Source organism: Schistocerca americana, chromosome 2 (genome assembly GCF_021461395.2).
Source record: "Schistocerca americana isolate TAMUIC-IGC-003095 chromosome 2, iqSchAmer2.1, whole genome shotgun sequence".
NCBI classification, from domain to species: Eukaryota; Metazoa; Arthropoda; class Insecta; order Orthoptera; family Acrididae; genus Schistocerca; species Schistocerca americana.
The window spans coordinates 433406798-433431775 of NC_060120.1; the positions used below are offsets into that span (position 1 = coordinate 433406798).

General features: G+C 43.1%; 1 protein-coding gene across 2 annotated transcripts in view; it reads right to left on the reverse strand.

Annotated features, from left to right (window-relative positions):
• LOC124590873 (run domain Beclin-1-interacting and cysteine-rich domain-containing protein) overlaps nt 1-24978 on the reverse strand; it is a 209883-nt gene that overhangs the window by 138939 nt on the left and 45966 nt on the right. For both annotated transcript variants that reach the window (XM_047131682.1, XM_047131681.1), the window contains exon 3: nt 3325-3476. In XM_047131682.1, the coding sequence (XP_046987638.1) occupies nt 3325-3476 (152 nt within the window). The remainder of the gene's footprint in view (nt 1-3324; nt 3477-24978) is intronic.

Genomic DNA, 24978 nt, shown 5'->3' on the forward strand with positions numbered 1-24978 from the left:
GAACAGTGCGAACGACGGATTTGTAAGATACCTCAGCATTAAACTGTCCAAAGAGAGAAATCTTCTGTTTATTGTATGCCCTTAATTGCCGAGTGACAGGTGACAGGAGTGGAGAACCCAACTGAAGATATGTCTGAGAACTAATTATAGTGGCAGCAGAACCGGTATCCACTTGCATGCGAACAACTCGACCAAGGATTTGGACAGTGAGGAATAACTTCCCTGAAAGGGAAGAAGTGCAATTGAGAGACAACACAGAATCAGAATCAGCATCATGTTCATGAACATCATGTATGCGGTCGGATTTGCAAACGGAAGACACATGACCTTTCTTTTTGCAATTGTGACACACAGCCCAACGTTGGGGACAATCCTCGCGTGAATGTTTCGTAAAACACCGCGGACATGAAGGAAGTTGCCGGGGGTTTTGCTGCAGCTTCTTAGCGGGTTGTTTACGGCTAGGCCGAGGCTGCGCGTGGGAGCGTACTGCGGCCACATCGGCCGGTGGGGATGCGCCGCACGCGTCGTCAACAGCGCACAGAGGTTGTATTTCCGCGACATCACCCCATGCCTCTATTTGCGCCCCAGCGGCACGAGAAATTTCAAAAGACTGCGCAATGGAGAGAACTTCATCTAGAGTCGGATTCGCCAACTGAAGGGCACGTTGCTGAACTTCTTTGTCGGGCGCTGGCCGAATAATAGCATCTCGTACCATGGAATCGGCATATGATTCTCTGTGAATGTCAGTAACAAATTGACACTTTCGACTGAGGCCGTGAAGTTCAGCAGCCCAAGCACGATAGGACTGATGTGGCTGTTTTTGACAACGATAAAAGGCAACACGAGAGGCTACCATGTGCGTTTGCTTTTGAAAATAGACAGACAGAAGTGAGCACATTTCAGCAAAGGACAAAGACGCAGGATCCATCAAAGGAGCCAATTACGACAACAACCAATACATTTGAGGTGAAATCCAGGAGAGGAACAGAGACTTACATGGTTGGTCATCCGTGACATGAAATGCCAAGAAGTGCTGTCGAAGACGTTTTTCGTAATCAGACCAGTCTTCCGCCATCTGGTCGTAAGGAGGAAAAGGAGGTATAGCCAACGTCGAGAAACGCCCAGCATTTGATGCCACGACGAAATCGCGAATCGCCGCTGTTAGAAGCGTTTGATGTTCAAGGAGATTTTGCAATAGTTGCTCGACAGTAGCCATAGAACCCTGTGGGTCAACGGTGAAAAGGAAAAATCCACTACCTCGTCAACAATTGTTATAACGTCAAGTTTAACACATATATTTCAGAACGACACAACACATATAAGTCACAGAGTAAGTTGACAAGCAAGACATGTGTACACGTTAGCATTCGAATGAGCACTGAGTCCCAGTCTAGCGGCCGCTGCTCGGCTGGCCGCTTAGGTGGCGCAGCTGCTGCATGGCTGGCAGACAGCGCCGCACGTAGAGGACACGCGTAATTGCGCGGCGGCACTTTGAATGATTGGCGAGTCACAACAACATTCTTATTCAATTTGCTGCTGAAAGCTTGTTGAGCCCTGTCTACATCTACTTCTGTGAGAGGCTCGTCAGTTTCTGACTGAGGCAACAGGTCAAACCTATTTTGTTCATTAATAACAAAGCTGTCAGAAGAATTTCTTGGCCTGTTCCTTACGCCTGTTGCCACTTCCCACCCCCGTTTACCCTTCTCCCCCCTTAACCTGCCCAGTTCTCGCCTAGCCTCATCTAACTCAGCCTGAAGGGCAGCAATTTTCCCCTCCTGTTCCACAATCTTTCTATCTCTACTGCATAGCCTACAGAACCACTGATGAGTCTCGCTCATTTTCCCAATTCCCACGCCACTACAATCGCCCCAATGAAAAGAGTTACTACATCCATCACACCAGACCCCGGAGCTAACGATTCTACGGCACATCAGGCACTTTACACTCATGGTACAAATCGATTTTAGAGACAGAAAGACAATTAAGTTACCGGAAAACAATGAAAATACGTGTACGAAAAATTAGGCCTACTCGTGACTATGTAAACAGTGGTTCAGAAGTTTTTTACTGGAAATAACTTAAGAGATGACGATACTCTACAGATATAAAGGGGCAGCAAACGTATTTAGCACACTAAACTATCAGTAAATGCACTTGAAATTGCGGTATGAAGTTTAATCCGAAAGCTCAAAAGTTCGGCTGGCCATGATATGTAAACAAAACGAACTTTACATGATTACTGTGAAAATACGCGAGTAAGACAAGAACCTTTAATGGTACACTTGAAGAGCACTGTAATTAACGTAATAAATTAGTTTAAAGTGTTAAAAACAGTTTATTACTACTTAAATTACTTATCTTGTACGAGAGCTGTGACTCAGATGTCAGTACACGGATGAGAGGGTGTTACTGATGCACAAGATGTTGGCTCCGAAGTCAACCAGTAGAGTGGTACCACAAAGGCATAACAGGCCTATCAGCAATGTGGTGTAAGGATGTCACATTGAATGCATATTGTGTTGAAAAATAGGGTTTTGTAGCTAACAGAGTGGGGAATAATATATTGTATTGGAATACTGAATAAAGCCAACCTGCTTTTGGCGAAAAAGGTGTGTTGCATTACTTACTGAAGGCCCCTCGTGGCAATCCAGTGAGAGTACTTCTGTGCAATATGTGCCTAAACTTGAATGCTAGCCAAAGAATAATGTGATAAATGGTACTGTATACATATTAACCAATACTTACATTTTTACTTGCGCCATTTTACACCTTATAACTGACTGAAGTATAAAGAATTCCTATCAACATGTGTTACTCAGCTTATGCATTTACAAGTCCTCCTTAAAATGTGACAATGCTTCACGAGTCTCAACAGAAAGGAACTGAAGAACTTTAAGGGCCAGGAAAGATAAGGAACACGCCATGGCTTACAGACTGTATGAAGGAAATTAGGGGCAGGAGAGTAGGTTGCTGTGATTCACTGTTGAGACTCAAAAGTGGAAACATTATCCACAATCAGAGCAAAATAACATGACTGTGGTGGTGGTGGTGGTGGTGGTGGTGGTGGTGGTGAGAGGGAGGTGGGTGGGGGGGGGGGGGGGGGCAGTGGAGGGGGATCTGAACTATAAAGAAGGGATAATATAGGATAAAAGATGCTAATGTATACAAATACCAGAAAAATATAAAGACTGAAGAATAACAGGGAAAAATTTACTGCTGTAGAGATAATGTTGAAGAACCAAGAGAATATTGGTTACACAGAATGTTCTATAGTTTTGTACAGTATCTGCATATATAAAAAGTAAATAATCCAGATGTAATTACCTTTTGTATATCCATATTAAAGCTTTCTCATTCACATTTGGTGGCAGATTATAGACAGTTCTGTCAAAGTCAGTGAGAAAGGTGGGAGAGACAGCAAGAGAAGGCTGAAGCCAGTTAAGACCTTGAATGAATATCCAACAGTCTGGTTCTCCCTAAAAGAAAAAGAGATATTACACTGAAATAAGCATTACAACAAACATGGCAAAAAAAGTATGTTTTCTTTTATATCTATCTGCTACTCTTATACCAATACACAGCGAGATTTTACAAAGCACAACTCTGATACTAAAAATGGGAGTGTAACTGAAAGATGAGTTTTAACAATGAAGACTAAATGCTGAGAGAAGCTTAACAACAAATTACAAGACATGTATTATAATAATCTGATGGCATTCGCAAATTTCTGAAAACTCCTACAAAACTTTAGTGGCCGCTGCCGAAGAACTGATATGTCTTTTCAAAAATTATGTGAAATTGGAACATACATTAATATGACATTATTTTGTAAAACACTTAACTGCCACTCTATTGAAATTCAGAAACAATGCAGAAAATGCTGATCACATTAGAACTAGGGTGACCAAGTGTACACCACTTCCTCTGATTTAACACTTTACTATTGTGCAACCTAATGAGAAAAGAACATATGCGTTCAGTATAAACTATTATACATATAACAGCTTTAGCTGAGGTAAGGTCATATGTACATGGATTTAAAAAAAAATTATGAGAGAAGGTCAATGAACTTTCAGCAGCAGATTCATTATTTACATTTCCAAAAGGACAAGTCTCTATTTAATAGAGAAGTAGGATCGAAATTCAGTGACCCAAGAACCAACAGAGAGATCAGAAAAGTAGGATTAGCTGCCAAGTTGCATGTAAGTTAATAAAACACTGGGATAGAGCCCCATCAAGAACAAGTGAAGGAAGATAAGGGTGTAATGCCCACTTGATAATGAGGCTGAGAGATGGACAAGCAGCTCAGATTGGATGATAAAGTAGGCTATAAGCTTCTTCATTATCAAAGGAACAATTCTGGTATTCACGAAAATTAGGAAAGTGAGATAAAATCTACAGCTGTATCTCTGGACGGAAATTGGAGCTCTGCTTCTCTTAAATGTGAGTCCTATTAAAATAATGCTGGATTGTGAACTACAGTCATAAAGATAGTCTAACAAAACTAACTGATAATAGTAGAAAATACAAACTGTCAAACTTTGGTCAATTCTTGCCAGATAGCTGAATAATAATTGAAAGCCTTATATAAAGCAATAATACTAACTAGAAGGCAAATATTCAGTTGGAAAAGAAATATTAAACTTTTTGGAATTTACAATCTTTAGAACTCCTGCAGTTACAGTGCTGTACTGACTGCTCTAAAATAATAGAAAATTGTATTATTATACATGATTACATATTATGATGCCAACAACTATCAAAACTTCCTTGCTCACAGCTATTGTTCAGAATTTTGGACATTCCACAAAGCATATTTTTCTGCTTGACATTTTATCTCCTGTAGCTGGAGACATCTCCTGGGAGTAGACAACATTCCATTAGAACTACTGATGGCCTTGGGAGAGCCAGTCCTGACAAAACTCTACCATCTGGTGAGCAAGATGTACGAGACAGGCGAAATACCCTCAGACTTCAAGAAGAATATAATAATTCCAATCCCAAAGAAAGCAGGTGTTGACAGATGCGAAAATTACCGAACTATCAGTTTAATAAGCCACGCCTACAAAATACTAACACGAATTCTTTACAGGTGAATGGAAAAACTGGTAGAAGCCGACCTTGGGGAAGATCAGTTTGGATTCCGTAGAAATGTTGGAACACGTGAGGCAATACTGACCCTACGACTTACCTTAGAAAATAGATCAAGGAAAGGCAAACCTACGTTTCTAGCATTTGTAGACTTAGAGAAAGCTTTTGACTATGTTGACAGAAATAAAGGTGGCAGGGGTCAAATACAGGGAGCAAAAGGCTATTTACAATTTGTACAGAAACCATGTGGAAGTTTTGAGTCAAGGGGTGTGAAAGGGAAGCAGAGGTTGGAAAGGGAGTGAGACAGGTTTGTAGCCTATCCCCGATGTTATTCAATCTGTATACTGAGCAAGCAGTAAAGGTGGTGGTTGTTGGGATGTTTAAGGGGGACTAAACAGCTAAGGTCATCAGTCCCCCATTCCAAAAACAGGCGAGACATAAATTTGCGGAGCAGGTAAAACCCCAAGGGGAAGGAGACTTCCCCCCAGGCACTGAAAGAACACAAAGGCAGCAACGAACACTACAGACAAGAAGAGTACAGATGAACACCAGACAGAAAGAAACGGAAGAAAAGAAGATGGCCGGAGACTGGTTGACTGACCACGAGAACAAAAAAAAAAGGGAAAGAGTCAACCATCCGACTACGCACTAAAATCTGCGACCAAATATGAGAGACTCAAGGACAAGAGACACAGAAAGGGAAAGGTGCAGGACCTCCCTAAATGGAACCATAAAAAGGACTACCACGGATAAAATTTAAAACGTCGTGAGCCATGGAGGCATCGTCGCATAAAACCAAAGGCAAAGTGCCCGGGAGATTAAAAGACTGCCGGAGGGTGCGCAGTCGGGGACACTCCAACAAAATGTGGGCGACCGTCAGCCGGGACCCACACCGACACACAGGGGGATCCTCCTGACGCAAAAGATGGCCGTGCGTCAGGCAGGTATGGCCGATGCGGAGCCGACACAGGATACAGAGTCCCTGCGAGAAGCCCGCAGGGAGGACCGCCACACATCGGTTGTCTCCTTAACAGCCCACAGTTTATTCGGGGATGTCAGGCCACGCCACTCATCAGCCCACATTCCAAGCACCTTACTGTGCAACACCAACTGCTGATCACGAGCCGGGAGGCCAATCTCCAAAGCTGGGGCGTCGATCGCCCCTTTGGCCAGCCTGTCGACACGTTTGTTCCCCGGGATGCCAACGTGACCTGGCGTCCAAACAAAGACCACTGAACGACCAGAGCGGGTAATGGTGGAAACAGACTCCCGAATAGAGGACACCAGAGGAGAAGAGGTATAGCAGCGGTCGATGGCCTGGAGGCTGCTCAGGGAGTCACTGCAGATTACGATGGACGTACCTGAGCAGGAACGCATATGCTCAAGAGTACGCAATATGGCCACCAGCTCTGCAGTAAAAATACTGCAGCCAGCCGGCAAGGAGCGCTGTTCAACATGGGCAGCATGAGCAAAAGCGTAGGCAGTGCGACCATCAACCAGGGAACCATCAGTGTAGACAGTATCACAGCCCGAAAATGAGGCGAGGAGCGCAAGAAAATGGCGACGGAGGGCCACAGGCGGAACCGAGTCCTTGGGTCCCTGTGCCAAGTCCAGATGGACGGACGGCCGGGGCAAACACCAGGGAGGCGTAGGTGCACAGACCCGGAAGGGAGGCAGAAGAGGGAATGACCCCAGTTCTGACAGCAGGGAATGGACACGGACAGCTATGTAAAGCCTAGAGCGGGGTCGCCGTTCTGGCAGATGGAGGACCATGGGAGGGAAAAGCAGGCGATGACTGGGATGGCCTGGCGAGCAATGCACATGGACAGCATAGTCGGCGAGCAGTCGATGGCGGCGAATCTGCAGCGGGGGAACCCCGGCCTCCACCAGTAGACTATCCACGGGGCTCATACGGAAAGTGCCAGTTGCAAGCCGAACCCCACAGTGGTGTATGGGGTCCAACAACGTCAACACTGAGGGTGATGCAGACCCATAGGCCAGGCTCCCATAATCAAGCCTGGACTGCACAAGGGCTCTGTACAATCGCAACAGTGTGCAGTGATCTGCACCTCAAGACGTGTGGCTCAGGCAGCGGAGGGCGTTGAGATGCCGCCAGCACTTTTGCTTCAGCTGAGTAATATGAGGAACCCATGTGAGCCGGGCATCAAAGACGAGTCCTAAGAAGTGGCTAGTGTCCACCACTTCAAGGAGGTGGCCGTCGAGGTAAAGTTCAGGATGAGGGTGGACCATCTGACGCCTGCAGAAGTGCATAACTCGAGTCTTGGCTGCAGAGAACTGAAAACCTTGAGTCAGAGCAGACGATGCTGCCTTGCGAACGGCGACTTGCAGCCTGCGTTCGGTGACGCCCGTAGTCGTTGAGGTAAATGAGATGCAGAAGTCGTCGGCATACAAAGAAGGAGACACCGACGACCCCACGGCTGCAGCCAGACCATTAATGGCCACTAGAAATAAGGAGACGCTCAACACCGAGCCCTGCGGGACCCCATTTTCCTGTATATAAGATGAACTAGAGGCAGCACCGACTTGCACCCGGAAAGAGTGGCGCAATAAAAAGGCTTGAAGAAAAGCCGGGAGCTGACCACGAAGACCCCACTCATGCAACGTAGCAAGGATGTGATGCCTCCATGTGGTGTCATACGCCTTCCGCAGATAAAAAAATACAGCAACGAGATGCTGACGTTGGGCAAAGGCCGTACGGGTAGCAGATTCCAGCCGCACCAAATTGTCCGCAGCAGACCGGCCCCGACGGAAGCCACCCTGGGATGGAGCAAGGAGACCGCACGACTCAAGGACCCAACACAAACGCCACCCCACCATACATTTGAGCAATTTGCACAAAACGTTGGTGAGGGTAATGGGATGATAGCTGTCCACCGCCAGTGGGTCCGCACCGGGCTTCAAGATGGGGACAATAACACCCTCTCGCCATTGCGACGGGAACATGTCCTCGCTCCAAATGCGGTTAAAGATGGTGAGGACGTGTGTCTGGCAGTCCCTGGAGAGATGCTTCAGCATCTGCGCGTGGATGCAGTCTGGTCCTGGTGCTGTATCAGGGCAATCGGCGAGGGCAGCGAGGAATTCCCTCTTGCTGAAAGGAGCATTGTATTTTTCAGAACGACGCATGTGGAATGATAACGGCGTCTGCTCGGCTCGCTCCTTTAGAGAGCAAAAGGCGGGGAGGGAGGGGGGGGGGGGGGCAAGTTGCAGTCGCTGAGCTCGTAGCAAAGTGCGCGGCAAAGTGTTCAGCAATGGCGGCAGCCTCCGTGCAAACAGCGCCGTCCAGGGAGATCCCAGGGACACCCATAGGGGTCCGGTATCCATAAATCCGGGACCACACGAGCGAGGGGGAGACACGGGAGCCCAAGGATGAGACATACCTCTCCCAGCACTCCTGCTTACGCCATGCAATAAGACGACAGGCCAAGGCACGGAGCCTCTTAAAGGCGATGAGGGTCTCCAGAGACGGGTGCCGCCTATGACGCTGCAGAGCCCGCCTATGGTCGCGAAAAGCCTCAGCAATCTCCGGCGACCACCAGGGTACAGCCTTCCTCCGAGGGAGACCAGAAGAGCAGGGGATGGCAGCCTCGGCCGCAGAAATGATTGACGTGGTCGACACAGGAACCACCTCATCAATGTCACCCTGTGGGGGAGACGCAATGGTGGCAGCGGAAGTAAAAGCCGGCCAGTCAGCCCTGTTGAGAGCCCAGCGGGGCAGGCGCCCAGAAGAATGACACTGGGGCAGTGACAAATAGATGGGAAAATGGTCACTACTAGACAGGTCAGGATGCACTCACCAGTGGAGGGATGGGACAAGTCTGGGGCTGCAAAGAGAGAGAGCGATGGCCGTGAACGAGCCATGGGCCACACTGAAATGCGAGAGAGCACTGGTGTTCACGAGGCTAAGGTCGAGCTGAGCCAACAAATGCTCCACGGCACGACCACGGTCATCGGAGACAGTCCCACCCCACAGAGGGTTGTGGGCATTGAAATCACCCAGAAGCAGCAATGGTGGCGGAAGTTGAGCCAGCAGCGCAGCCAAGACATGTTGGGGGAGCTCCCCATCCGGAGGAATGTAAACAGAGCAAACAGTAATAGCCACCAAGAGCTCAACTCTGGCAGCGACTGCCTCTAAAGGCATCAGAAGGGGTACTGGCGAGCTACAGACAGAGTGGTGAACAAAGAGGCACACCCCACCTGACGCTCGTTGACAGGCAGCGCGGTTCTTATAGTATCCCCGATAACCGCGAAGGGCGGGGGTCCGCATTGCTGGAAACCAAGTTTCCTGCAGAGAAATGCAGAGAACAGGGGAAACACTCAGAAGCATCCGGAGCTCAGGAAGGTGGCGGAAATAACCGCTGCAGTTCCACTGGAGAATGGTAGCAGGAAGGGACTGGGAGGGCGTGAAGGCGACTAAGAGGCAGACGGCGCCTCAGAGCCAACTGCCGCCACCGGGGGAGAGTCAGCTGTGTCCAAAGGAAAGGCCCCCGAGGGTTCCGTGAGGGCGAGATCTGCGGCAGAGGTGAGGATCTCCACCTCATCCCCGGAGCCAGAACTATTTATAGCAGGCGGTACTGAAAAACACCGGAATGTCCTTCTTCTTGGACACGTTCCGTTCCTTCTTCTCACGTCTGTCCTTAGGGTTAGAGGGCTGGGAGAGCTTCTCGGAAGGAGCGTCGGAGGCTGACGACGATGCAGAAGCCCTACGACCAGCAGGTGGCGGAACCTTCAGCCACTGACTGACATCCGGCTGGGTAGGAGAAGAAACAGAGGAAGGGAGAGCTCCGAGGGACCCCTTCCGCGAGAGAGGAACCGGCAGAGGCAACGCCGGGGGAGAAGGAGGGGGAGGGATCGAGCCCCCCGGTTTTGGAGCAGATGTCACTCCTGAAGTAAGCGTGGGGGGAGCGACAGAAGAGGGTTTGCCCCCAACTGTTAAGGGGGCAACAGAGGAAGACTTTCCCCCAGACACGAGGGGGGCAGACAGAGATGCACGGCCCCGAGGGCCCACTGAAGGCGGCACAGGTGAGGCGACAACCGCCGCTCGCGAGGGTGACGATAACGTGGCTGCAGCATAAGATGTTCGAAAGGAAGCAGGATACAACCTTTCAAATTTCAGTTTTGCCTCTCGATAAGTAAGCCGGTCCAGGGTCTTAAATTCCATTATCTTCTGCTCCTTATGAAGAACGGGGCAATCCGGCGAGCACGGAGAGTGGTGCTCCCCACAGTTGACACATACAGGCGGAGGCACACAAGGAGAATTGGGATGAGAGGGGCGTCCACAATCTCAACATGTGGCGCTGGATGGGCAACGGGAGGACATATGCCCAAACTTCCAGCACTGGAAGCACCGCATCGGGGGAGGGACGTATGGCTTGACGTCACAATGGTAAACCATTACCTTGACCTTCTCGGGCAATACAGCACCCTCGAAGGCCAAGATAAAGGCACCGGTGGCCACCCTGTTAGTCTTGGGTCCTCTATGTACACGACGGACAAAACGTACACCACGTCGTTCCAAGTCGGCTCTCAGCTCGTCGTCGGATTGTAACAATAGGTCACGATGGTAAATAATCCCCTGGACCATATTTAAGCTACTGTGGGGAGTGACGGTAACAGGGGCGTCACCCAGCTTATCACACAAGAGCAAAGCTCGTGACTGGGCTGGGGAGGACGGCTTGAAGAGGATGGACCCATTCCTCATTTTAGACAACCCCGCCACTTCCCCAAACCTATCCTCCAGGTGTTCCACAAAAAACAGAGGCTTCATCGTAAGAAAGGAGTCACCATCAGTCCTGCTGCAGACAAGGTATTGTGGTACGTAAGGCTCCCGCTTGGCACTAGATCTGCGTCCCTCCCACGGCGCAGCCAACGAGGGGAACGACTGAGGGTCATATTGCGCAGCAAGTCTACTCTGCCTTGCTTAGAGACGCTAGTGGCCGTGTGGCCACCAGCTTGGTGTGATTTATTGCGCTTCATTGCGCCACATCCGCCCAGATGCCACCTACTCCGAACAAGGGCTCTCCCCAAGGGCGCCACCCAGCCAAAGCAATGGGTACCTGGCTGATATCCCGGTGCCCGGAGTCCCTGTGCCCCAGACAAGATGGGCACATGCTCTTTGGCATGCGTGGGGAGGAAACAGCTCTGGCATCTGTAGTGCGATCCCTGCGTGGTCAGGGGGCAACCACCAAGAGGGTACATGACGACCCCACCACAACGGACTGGCTACCGTGCTGGATTTTAGGTGTTGAAAGGGTCCACAGTTGTCGGGAGCGCTAAGAAGGGGATTGCGCACAAGACGAGAAGGAGGCAACCCAGAAGACGTTGGGTGTAAATCCCGTCACACGACAATAGTTAGCATGCAAGATGGTGGTGCATGATGGACCAATAGAAAAACACCACGTAAGGCATCCTTCCCCAAATGGCACGCACTAACAACGGAAATTTGGAAAAATGGAGGTCAAACCCTGAGGGGGACCATCACATTAAGGCCGAACGTTTGAGACTCCTTTTAGTCACCTCTTACGACAGGCAGGAATACTGCGGGCCTATTCTTACCCCGAACCCGCAGGGGGGAAGCAGTAAAGGAAGCAAAAGAAAAATTTGGAGTAGTAATTAAAATCCATGGAGAAGAAACAAAAACTTTGAGGTTTAGCCGATGACATTGCAATTCTGTCAGAGACAGCAAAGGACCTGGAAGAACAGCTGAATGGAATGGACAGTGTCTTGAAACGAGGATATAACATGAACATCAACAAAAGCAAAACGAGGATAATGGAATGTGGTCGAATTAAATAGGGTGATGCTGAGGGAATTAGATTAGGAAATGAGACACTTAAAGTAGTAAATGGGTTTTGCTATTTGGGGAGCAAAATAAGTGATGATGGTCGAAGTAGAGAGGATATAAAATGTAGACTGGCATTGGCAAGGAAAGCTTTTCTGAAGAGAAATTTTTTAACATTGAGTATAGATTTAAGTGTCAGGAAGTCGTTTCTGAAAGTATTTGTATGGAATGTAACCATGTATGGAAGTGAAACGTGGATGATAAATAGTTTAGACAAAAAGAGAATAGAAGCTTTCGAAATGTTGTGCTATAGAAGAATGCTGTAGATTAGATGAGTAGATCACATAACTAATGAGGAGGTATTGACTAGAATTGGGGAGAAGAGAAATTTGTGGCACAACTTGACTAAAAGACGGGATCGGTTGGTCGGACAGATTCTGAGGCATCAGGGGATCACAAATTTAGCATTGGAGGGTAGCGTGGAGGGTAAAAATCGTAGAGGGAGACCAAGAGATGAATACACTAAACAGATTCAGAAGGATGTAGGTTGCAGTAGGTACTGGGAGATGATGAAGCTTGCACAGGATAGAGTAGCATGGAGAGCTGCATCAAACCAGTCTCTGGACTGAAGACCACAACAACAACAATCTTGGAGAATCAACAAGCTGTTTCTATAGCAATTGACAATGTCTTCAGCGGCAAGAGATGAAACATAAAGCACAAAATATGGTTTAGTAGCCCAACAAGGCATGCAAATGGATGATGCAGACAAGTCAATATGTGTAAGTTCACACACATATGGTTAGGGTGTCGGCAGCAGGAACTGGCCATTATTGCAGGCCAGTCACAAGAGCATCTGCAGCAGGCCAAGCAACAATGATTGTTTACTGTATGCTTGGAGTGACAGATCACGAACGTGTGATTCCCAGCACCTCTTGCCTATATGAAACTCTGATTAAGATACCTGTTATCTGGCTATATCATGATTTGATTTTATTCCTCTGTTTTGGAGTGATCACTGAATAATTTGCCATGAACTGCTTCTGCTTGGTTCATGAACATTTTGACTATGTTGTATTTTGACAGAAGTTGTTGATGTTTCATAAATATTGTGGTCTGAAGTGAAGGCTACTACACTAGCGATGAGGTCGACACAATTTGTCTTCGCCATGTGCTACTATGTACACCAGATTTCTCGAACCTTGGCAGCAACAGATAAGCCAGCAACAACAACGGATAAAACTGCAACTAGAGGAGTAGCAACAGTGTCAGGATTTACTCAAATACACATCTAATTCAACACACAAGTAGTCACAGATGCTGCCAATTGTCCTGGCATTTCAGCCACTTAATGAGGCTCAAAAACACTGGGAAGTATACCAAAATTGACTTGCACTGTTTTCCGAGGTGAATGAAATTAAAATTCTGGTTTCTCAAAGGGTGTTTTTGCTGTCTACAAATCCTCAGTTATATTCCTTGGTTCAAAAGCTAGTCCTGTTGTACAGACTGTTAGAGTTACTGTTGCTGGCCATATTCTCTCTCTGTCTGAGAATTTTTGCAAAAAACAAACAATGAAACTCCAGGTTGGAATATCAACAATATAACTAAAATTATAGATTGCTACTCATTGTAAACATGACGTGTTCAGTTGCAGACAGGCATAACAAAAAGACAGTTACACATTTAGCTTTAGGCCAAAGCCTTCTTCAGAAAATGAAACCCCCCCCCCCCCTCCCACACACACACACACATACTTATTCATTTACACAAGCAAGCATTCCTCACACACATGGTACTGCCATCTCTGGCAGCTTGGACCAGACTGTTGGTCTGAATGTGTGTGTGTGTGTGTGTGTGTGTGTGTGTGTGTGTGTGTGTGTGTGTGTGTCCTTTTCTGAAGAGAAGGCTTTGGCGAAAAAAGTTGAATGTGTAACATTGTTTTTGTTTTGCCTTTCTGCAACTCAACGTGTCATTTTTACAGTGAGCAGCAATCTGCCCTTTTCCTTATATTGTGGTAGCAGGAAGGCTAGAGTTCATCAACATGAAGCTAACACTGTAAGTTACACAGTTTGCATTGCAGATTGCAGGGGTTGAGTCGAAAATGTGAATTAACATCGAGTGTGGTAAATCAAACATGGAAAGTTAATTCATGATGTAGCTATTCACTTAGCTATCTATCAGAGACAGCCCTTCTTTTGATTGTGCATGTTCACTGCTCCTTTTAAATGTACAATCAATGCCAACTGCATATGGTGAGCAGCAATCTATCCTAATTCATACTGTTGTTCTGGCAATGCAAATGAAGATTCTTCTAAACTATTTTCTTCAGTTACCAGTAACTGAATTTTAATTTCTTTTCTAACTTTCTCCTGTTTCCTTTATAACCCTATTTTGTTTCCTTTTCAGCTAATGCTTCTCTTTCATCTGTCTCTTTTCTCCAAAGGTTTCTTTTATTTTCCTGTATGCAGTAACTATCTTTCTCAGTGTCACATATGCTTTGCATTTTTTTCTCTAACTATTCCTGTTTTGCCATTTTGCAGTTCCATTAAGTCCTTGTTTTTTTTTAAACATCTGTATTCCATTTTGCTTGCTTTGTTTTAGTATTTTCTCTTTTTATCAATTAAATTTAATCTCTAATGTTTTAAACATAGGTTTTTATAAAGTTATGTCTAACTACTTCAAATCCTGCTTTTTCTGGGTTAAGTGTTGAGCACTGTACAGAAGAACACAAAATGAAAGTATCTGGGTTTCATAAAAGCAAGTAAGGTAGCACTGAATAGGTCACACACATTCACTTAAAGATAGGACACTTAACAAATCATGTTTGCTTCTTCATAGGCATGGCACTAACTTTCTAAAACATATGAATAAACAGAAATTTAAAGTAAAATAGTACAGGATTGGAGAGGGGGAAAATCTTTGAGGTTGTATTATCAAGACTGCAGACATTTCAGAAGCCATTGTCTTGGATGCAAGTTACAATTTTCAAATGGAAAGGGGCTCATGTTACATATCTAATGGATAAAGAACAGCATGAAAAAAATGATGGTTTCTTTTATTTGGACATGACTTACTTCATTCTCAAGTTATGACTGATGTTTCTTTCTTACAGTTGAGGTGAAAGCTGATGATGATCACACAAGTTGTCGTGGTATCAAGAGAGATGAGCATCCATGTTATGGCAGAGGATTTCAACCAATGGTGCCCAGACATACCATCCATTAATGCCAGTGAAGTAGTGAAAATTTTAATGAAATTCTGTGGAAATAGCTCTGTCGCCAACAAACCATAAGCTAAATGATCCAAAACTGTTATGGATAAAGCAACATTAACAACTTTTCTCGTATAATTCAGTAGTGTTCAGGGGAAGGTGTAGTACTCATTGCTTCACGCTGGAAACTGGGGTCAGTCACACATCAATAATGAGAATTTTGGCTGTACACAAATAGCAGTCATATAAAATGCAAATGTTACAGCATCTAAGGACAATCCACATTGTCAGGTAAAATTTGCAAATTAGTTGGCACGCAAACAAACTAAAACTGTCATTTCCCCTGTCACACAGATTTTAGTATGGATTAAATTGATTTCCATGTGAATGAACAGGCAAATACAAGCAGAATCAATGATGATGGTCAGATGTCAACTTTCACTGGTTGGAACCATAGAACATACCTGAAGCACTGAAAGTAACCATTTGGGGTGGAATATGGAGGTCTCATATTTTCAGCCTTTCTTCTCTCTGGATACACTAACATCAGCACATCAGCTGAAGTTGTTAGACGAAGTTGGAATCCCAATGCTGATGTCAGATGATGGGACATTACCAACTTACTTTCAGAATGACTGTGTCCCACCTCATTATGGGCTAGCTGTTCTGGTATACCTGGATATCAGTTTCCTCGGATGTGGATTAGTTGCAGGGGTCCAGTGGAGGGGCCACCACATTCTCGGGACTTAAATCCATTATGTTTCTACCTGTGTAGTCATCTGAAGGCAATTATTGGGCATGTGGTGAAGATCAATGGCATTGCTCACCTCAGGAAGCACACTGATGCTTTTACTCTCATTCTGGTAAACATGTTGGTTACAGTATATGAGGAATGGGTGAAAAATGGATAACAACCACCTCACAATGTTCTGGACAACATGCTGATCACTTCCCACAGCCTTTATGTGTTACCATAATCAGCATTTGCATTGATCTGTATAATCACACACATGAGGTATACTTATAGCAAATAATGAATGTCACTGTATAAACAAAAATAAATCACCTAAACATTAATATCTAGGTTTCTAACCCATTTCATCACTGTGCACTGATATTCAGAAAATGATTCCAAGTGCTTCTATAATTTTCAGTGTGATAGGGTCTGAAGCTGCGATGAATTTTTTGAAAGATTTCATGATGCCTTCAGCTGCCATTCTCTTTATTTAAAGTAAAATTGTACAATTTCGTCCTTAACCAATGACAACAGACATAATTATCCACAACCAGTCAAGCCACCTGAGAGCGCACAAGCTCGCATATTTTCATTCTATGTTACATAGACTAAACAACTTAGCACTGAAAAAAGAAAAATATTGAGAAAGAACTAGATCTTCTCTGAAATGTAGCTATAAGCAACAGTTACCCCAAAAATTTAGTAGACACTTTATTCAAAAAGAAAATCAAGCAAACACATGCCAATCCCATAGATGAAATAACTTTAACCAATGACATAAACAAACTACAGACAAATAAAGTTCTTATATGGCCACACCTAGGAATTATTTTCGACAAAATTACTCAATGTTTCAAGAACATAAAATTATACAGCAATTACAGAACCACTAACAATTTACAACGATTATTGAGACACATACCACATAAATTACAGCCATTTTTGCAATCAAGAATCTACAAAATTAACTGTGAAGAATGCCCAAACATTTATACTGGACAAACAGGAAGAAAAGATAGTACATGATTTAAAGAACACACGACAGTAAGTGACAATAACCTATCCACATTTGCTGCACACTTAAAGGACACCAAGCACAAAATACCTAATATAGATGGAACACTTCAAATATTACATACGTTACAGAAAGGAAAAGTCATGGATGTAATGGAAGAAATCGAATTTTACATCCACCTAAAAGATCAGTCAGACAGAGTTTTAAATGAGCAAAAAGACCTGCAAAATGGGAAATTCCTAGATAACTTTCTATCAATTCTACGATGAAGCATTACAGAACCATAGAATGTAAAATTATCGTTACACTCATTAATAAATATGATTGTAATCTGAAACACCACACAACCATAAAGCAGTTTTCACTCAACTCTAGACAGTTTTCAGTACTGTTTCATTAGAACATTGTGATACATTTCATATATAACATCTGTGTACCAACTATTCAAAAATGATGTGCTCCCATAATAAAACAACAAATATTTACATGTTATTTTAAAGAAATTACATAAGTCATATTTACACCAATGATGAACGATAATTAAACGTAATTACGAAGAAAATCATGTGCAAGTCAACTGATAAATTTCTGTAAAATAATTGTAATATTCCTGGTGTCATGTACGTTGAAACATGGGCCTTATATATAAGAGCTTTGCAACAACTGCTCGAAAGTAACATGCTCCTAAAATAGCGTGAAACATTTCAGATTTATTTTATGAGCATAACATGGAGTCATTGGAGCAACAACATACATGGCATAATTCACAACTAAAAAATAATCTATAAAGTAAGTTATAATGCGCCTAGTACATCTACAGATATGACATAAAAATCACAAGTGTCACTGATGTATTCAATGTATAATGCTTTCATTTTAGATACTTGAAAATGGCCTAAGGCCGAAATTGTACAATCATATGTGAAATAAAGAGAATGGCAGCTGAAGCATCATGAAATCTTAAAAAAGATTCCAAGTGCCCTTATAGCATCGTAGGACAAACTCCTCTCTTATATGTCTGACAGACTGTTTCAGTGCACAGTCACAACTCTAAGACTCCATAATACCCCACTTACAGAGTGAGCTAGAGCACCAACCACATCCAGTGAGGATTCTATTTAATTTGACCCACAGTTTCCCATCAAGTTCAACACCTACAATACTCGTATCACGATTATATTTTTCAAACCATTCCCATTCTTGGTAATTTCGGATGTGTTGGCAGTTCTTGCTCCAAGAGACCTCTTACTTTGGTGCTACTTGTAGCTAGCTGTTTAGTGTAGAGAGTGGAGGGGTCTCAGGCAAAGCCTGTTTCTTCATAAGACAGGTACGTCGCGATGAACGGGTAGTTTCTTATTCTATATAATGGAAGGAAACAATCCACGTGGGAAAAATTATATATAAAAACAAAGATGAGGTGACTTACCGAACAAAAGCGCTGGCAGGTCGATAGACACACAAACAAACACAAACACACACACAAAATTCAAGCTTTCGCAACAAACTGTTGCCTCATCAGGAAAGAGGGAAGGAGAGGGGAAGACGAAAGGAAGTGGGTTTTAAGGGAGAGGGTAAGGAGTCATTCCAATCCCGGGAGCGGAAAGACTTACCTTAGGGGAAAAAAGGACAGGTATACACTCGCACACACGCACATATCCATCCACACATACAGACACAAGCAGACATATCTGCTTGTGTCTGTATGTGTGGATGGATATGTGCGTGTGTGCGAGTGTATACCTGTCCTTTTTTCCCCTAAGGTAAGTCTTTCCGCTCCCGGGATTGGAATGACTCCTTACCCTCTCCCTTAAAACCCACTTCCTTTCGTCTTCCCCTCTCCTTCCCTCTTTCCTGATGAGGCAACAGTTTGTTGCGAAAGCTTGAATTTTGTGTGTGTGTTTGTGTTTGTTTGTGTGCCTATCGACCTGCCAGCGCTTTTGTTCGGTAAGTCACCTCATCTTTGTTTTTATATATAGTTTCTTATTCTCTTATATATTGTGGTAATCTCTAAGCAGGGTCTCAATTTTGCAAATCTCTCTCTCTCTCTCTCTCTCTCTCTCTCTCTCTCTCTCTCTCTCTCTCTCTCTGTGTGTGTGTGTGTGTGGGAGGGGGGGGGGGGGGCATCGTGTTGTTGAGCTGTACATCCTTAATGCCAGTATGAAAACTATTACATGACCCTGAAGGACAATACTGTGTGGCCGTAAAAATCTGTGAAAAAGCTGATAGAATCCAAGTCTCCATTGAAGCTACCCAGGTTGTGCCCCAGATTGTGAACAATGTTGTTGGTTGCTAGTTTTATAAATTTTGACATAACCCGAGAATGAATACCTCTTATGATCAAATAAAGACACCTTTCCTTATCTTGTGTAATTCCATATATGACTAATGTGTCACATGAACCACTTTCCATTTTAAAGTTATCAGTTGCATCCAACTGTTGGTAACATAGCCTCATCTGAAACACCCCCTATCCCCCCCCCCCCCACCCACCCCCACCCCCCAAACAAAACAAAATCTCTTCTCATATTGATTGACTTTAAATTTCTGTTTATCTCCTCGTTTTTGTTTTAGACAGATGGCTCCACAGCTATGGACCATTGCTTAGAACAGTTTAAGCTAATTTTAGTAAGCTGTACAATAACTTTTCATGAAACAAACTGAGTGTCAGATTAAAACTCAAACACAAATTTTCAATATTTGTGGACAGGGTTGACAACAAAGTAGTTGATGCCTATCTCACAGTCTCACTCAAAGCTTCACTTTATCTCTCCCCCTGCTTTTGCAATCGTAAGGGGAGGGGGGGGAATGGATTAAGGGGCGTAGGACATCAAACGAGCCAACTTGGAGCAGGAGAGGCACCACAGGAAATTTTAATTTCCACTGTCTATACTTTTACAAATAAATTCATAAAACTTTGTCAGCATGACCAGAAAGGCTTCAGGATTCACCGTCATACCATTAAAAAAAAAAAAAAATTTTACATGTGAAATTTCATCTTTTTTCATTTACTACTGACTGTATTTGTTGCTATAGGTACACTTTTTTTTCCTAAGTAAGAGAGATTCTTTGATGAATTTTGCGCAGCATACAAACCATACTTACAGGTGTATGAAAATCTAGAAATTAATTAACCTGTGAAGAAATGAACGAGCTCTTACATTTTAATCCTTACATTTAGAAAAATCTCAAATTTTATAGTTAATTGTCTCAATTTTGTATCACAGTTTTTAATAGATTTGGAAGATTCTAGAGTTTCATACATCTGTAAGTATGGTTTGTATGCTGCGCAAAATTCATTGAAGAATCTCTCTTACTTACGAAGAAAAGTGTACCTTTAGCAACAAATGCAGCCAATATCAAGTGCAAAACTGATGAAATTTCACATGTAAAAAAAAATTATTTGATTATGTTTTTGAACTTCCACTGGTATGAGTGTGAACCCTGAATCCTTCCGGGTCAGGCTGATAAAGTTTTATGGACTTATTTGTAAAAGAATAGACAGTGGGAATTAAAATTTCCTGTGGTGCCTCTACTGCTCCAAGTCAGCCCGTTTGACATCCTACCCCCCCTTAACTTGCATACCTTGTTCAGCTAGCTCCCCATAAAGAAATTTTATGACAAAGAAATGCTTAGCTGTAGCCTTTGTATCATTTCCAGGATGAATCTCTCACCCCATGGCAGTGGAAGCATTTGAACAAATCTAACTAATATTTTAAAATGGTGTGCTGAACCAGAGTGCAAATGCAGAATTTTTGGATGAATTCTATATCACTGCTTGAGGCATAGTCCGATACATAATGTCCTTCTGTCATACCTTTCTGATAAGTGTGTTAGTGGAGTATGCAGGAGAGCCTTTGTGGAGTGTGGAAAAGTAGACAACAGCGTGTAAGGATATGGTAGCACAAAAATGTGTTGTGGATAAGATATAACAAAAACTTGTAGCACTCTATGTACATAAAACGCTAAGGGCAGGAAAGAGAGTGTAAGAAGTCAGTGTTCTGACACAGAATAGAGTGAACACAACTTCAAAGTAACAATAGCTTGTACAACAGTGGCTGTAGCATGTTAGAACTGTTTGTCCACATTGTTCAAAACTACAAAAGCAGACCAGAGAATAAAGCAGAACCTCTTGAATATGAATGCAAACTTAAATATGAATAGAATACAAAAGAATAGAACAGAACAGAACAGAATTGTACTCTCTCTTAACACACAATTTCAAGTCACTGACTTTACATATAGCAGACTCATTGAAACACAAAAATTGATTTACAGTTTTTATTAAAATATCATTAATGTAACATACTGTACTGGATACATAATTGATCTACAAACGATGACCTTTTTAAAAATAATGGACTTTAATCCCAAGAATGTGTTTTCTCTTGCGCAAATTTTCAGGTTAACCTTCATGAACTCTTGAACTGAATAATCACATTTCTACACAAAGCTGCCACAGAAGCATTTTTCAGTGATTGTAAGCTAATACTGGGCAATTCTTTTCCTTTTAATTAGTATTATTTTCATACCCACATACTGCAGAATTTGAGAGTAAAGTTTTAAATGCTGGTTGGGCAGTACATACTTATTTTAATTCTTGGTGCAGTCAGTTCATAAATGTACAGTGAGGGAAAACTTAATATACTTAGATTTATTAGAAGTGCGCAACCTTATTTTCTTTGTTTTACATAGTGCAACTGCTGCAAGCTCTGTTGCATTCAGTATGATGTAGTGATTAGAACCCTTGACCAGTGTGCATGTCACTTGTTCAAACTCTAACACCAGCAATTATTTATTATTTTATATTTATTGTTGCTCAAAGTTTGTTGAAATATCTTATGTTTGTAATGTTTGTATCCCTGGAATATTTGATGGTTGTACAAATACTAGTATTCTGGAATATTCAGTGCTTGTATAAATAACTGTACTCTCCATCAAGAACATCAGTTTTGTTCTGCCTATATGTTGGTGTCAATAATAAATGTGCTTTCAGTTCTACGTGTTACACTTCACTGATGATCCTGGCTTTGGATCTGGACTTGCTTGTAGTTTCAAAATGACACTGCTTGCCAGGTTCTTCAAAATCACTTCACAATTGTTGGAAATCTGTCAGAGGTATTGCAGAAATATCTTGGTCCTCAAGCAACTGTGTTACCATTTTATCCATTTTGCAGGAATTGCTATACTCGCTACAACAAGAAATTTAGTGACAACCCACTTGAACAATCATGGTAATTGGAATGTAAAACTAATGAAGAGAGTGAAAATGTTTATATTCCTGCATGTGAAGTAGTTGATGCATTTAATGTTAGCATTTCTGTTGTAGCCTCTAGTATATTCCACCTTAAATGCTCGGCATGATAAGAAGCACAAGAAGAAAGTGGTATTTACAAAGAAAAGTGGAAGAACTTGAAACAAGTTTTACACAAGCAACATCTTCAAAACATTGTGACATGCATAATGTAGACGCACTTGGTGCAGAACCTGAAGATAGTTTCATGTGCACCCAATGTGATTTGTGGTATCAAAACCTGAATGCTGCTATCTCAGCAGCCACCCACACTGAGAAGGTATAATTACTGAAACTGATAACCAGATAGCTATTCCAAGCAGCAGATACAGAAATACAAACCCATTTCCTCACATTATTTAATTTCAAAAGCTCATAAAATAAAGAATGGAAAAGGTATTTGGGCAAGCCTGATGCCTACTGTAGGCACCCACTTCAAGATGACATGACTTAATGTTACTCTGGAATATTAACTAAGTGATGACAAAGATTGTAGCAGGAAAAGCCCTAATCAGGCTGAACTTATCTCTGTTAGTGAAAGTGATGAAAAAGTTAAATAGGTAAAAAGATATATGATAAGATCAGTAAGTGAAGCATACTTCCTAATGAAAAACGAAAAGAACGCAAATTTAAAAACTGGTCTCACCAAATTCTACCCCTGCATCTGTATTTACTGCACTAGTTTGAAACTTGTATGTTTCACTACAAGTAGTGTCACAGGGAAGAAGTACAGAAACGGACCTGATGCTTTTGTGTGTGTGTTAAGAGCTGCGAGACATATGTTGGTTGCAGGAGTGTGCACTGTGTCCTGGTGCTGAAGCACTACACCTTCAGGATACTGACAGTGTCATAACTTATGCATTGTGACATGGAGGAGAGTTTGTGAAGAATAGAGTGGAGCTAGGGAAGTTTGTTACGTTGGTTAGATTTTGGGTCATGAAAGGAGTAACCCACCGTTTTATCCACGAGATTCAGACACAGCCCATAGCAGATGTAAAATTACCCATTTCCCAGAATACTGACACACTTGTCCTTCATTCTGACTTTGCTGAGGCCTGGTCTGTTGCTTTGCTGAACAAAGTTGCTCACTTCCTTGGAGCATTACACTGTTTTGCTATTGTCAGAGAAGATCTCATTCGTGACAGTGGACGTGCATACTGTGCTGTCAGCACAATAACTGATGGCATAGCATCTAGAGGTGATACATTTCCTAAATATGTGTTTGATGGTGCAGTGTCTCACTTTAAAAACATATTTCAGCTTTATGAGGTTGAAAAATACTGTACAGGAATTAAGGCAAAAATGGACATTTTTGGCAACAGGTCATGCAAAAGCGCACGTGATGGGAGCAGGAGGTTCCTGTAAACATCTTGCAACAAGATATAATCTCCAGCATGAAGCTGTTAATACTATAAGACATGCTATTGGATTTGTGCAGACCATATCAAAATTATTACAAAACATGAAACTCTTATTTCTAAATGATAGTACATTAGGGGAATTCCATTTAAAAAAGAGACAATAGAGTTCTGCTATGAAGCTGCTGGCTTGCATGTGTTTGTGTTTGTTAGTGTGTCTATCAACATACCGACGCTTTCGTTTGGTAAGTTACATCATCTTTGCTTTTAGATACATTTTTCCCACGTGGAATGTTTCCATATATAGCAAGAACAGTTCTCCACAAAATTCAGTCTGTTATTGTGTGTAAAATGCAAAGACTTCAGTATGTACTTTACAGGACTGTTGTGGGCAACTTCATTTCTTGTGTGTAAAACAATCAGTGGTGGGTGAGATAAATAATTAGTGTCTCTCATAAGCTGCAAGTTGTAACCATCTTCTTTATGACACCTTATACGTACTGATGCTTCAGAAGATTCAAGTGGCACCCCATAGACATTTTCACTGGTGGCTCAAAAGTCTGATGCAAGAGCCGACTTGGTTCCCACAGGTGAGGCAAATATAAGTCACTCCAGCAGGAAGGTTAGTCATAATCTCATGTCTGTGCAATCGTTTCACAGCTAAGTTGTTAAGCCATACTTGGTTAAGCATCTTGCTTCCATCAGCAGTCAGTTGCCTCCATTTGCTGTGATCATCAGCGAGTTGCTCCCACTTGTCACTGTCAATATTAAATGCACACGTATCATGCTTGACACAATTCCTAAACCGTAGTGAAGGTCTTCCATGAGGTCTCTTTGCTCCTGCTATTTCACTGAGTAATGTGCGCCAGGTCCATGTGATGCGGGTGTCCTAACCACAGCAGATGACGTTGCTTGAGCATGCAAGTGATACTCTGTTGTTTCGTAATTTTCAAAAGCATATCATTTGTCACATGATTCTTCCATGATATTCCCAAGATGCTTTGTAAGCACTGCAGGTGAATGGCATTGAGCTTTCTTTCCTGTTTGGCATATGAAGTCCAATTCTCAGCCCCATACAGGAGGGTACTCAGCACACGATTGATACACAAGTATTTTTGTCAACAATGTTAGATGTTTGTTGTCCTGTGCTTGTGTGCAGAACTTTCTGAAATTGTTGGCAGCTTTTCCTATTCATGCATTTATCTTATCATCCAAGGAGAAATCTGCAATTATTGAACCAAGACAGCATAATTCATCAACTACCTTCAACAAGGAGCCATCCAGTTTGACGACAGGCGAATCTGTGAATACTTGTACCATGATAACCGGCTTCTTTATGTTTATAGTCATGGCGAAGAGCTTGCATGCAGTAGAGAATTTATCACAAGCTCTTGGAGATCGTCTTGAGTATGCGTTACAAATGCATTGTCGCCAGCAAATAAAAGGCTATTTACAAGCAAGTCTTCTAGGAAGCGCTT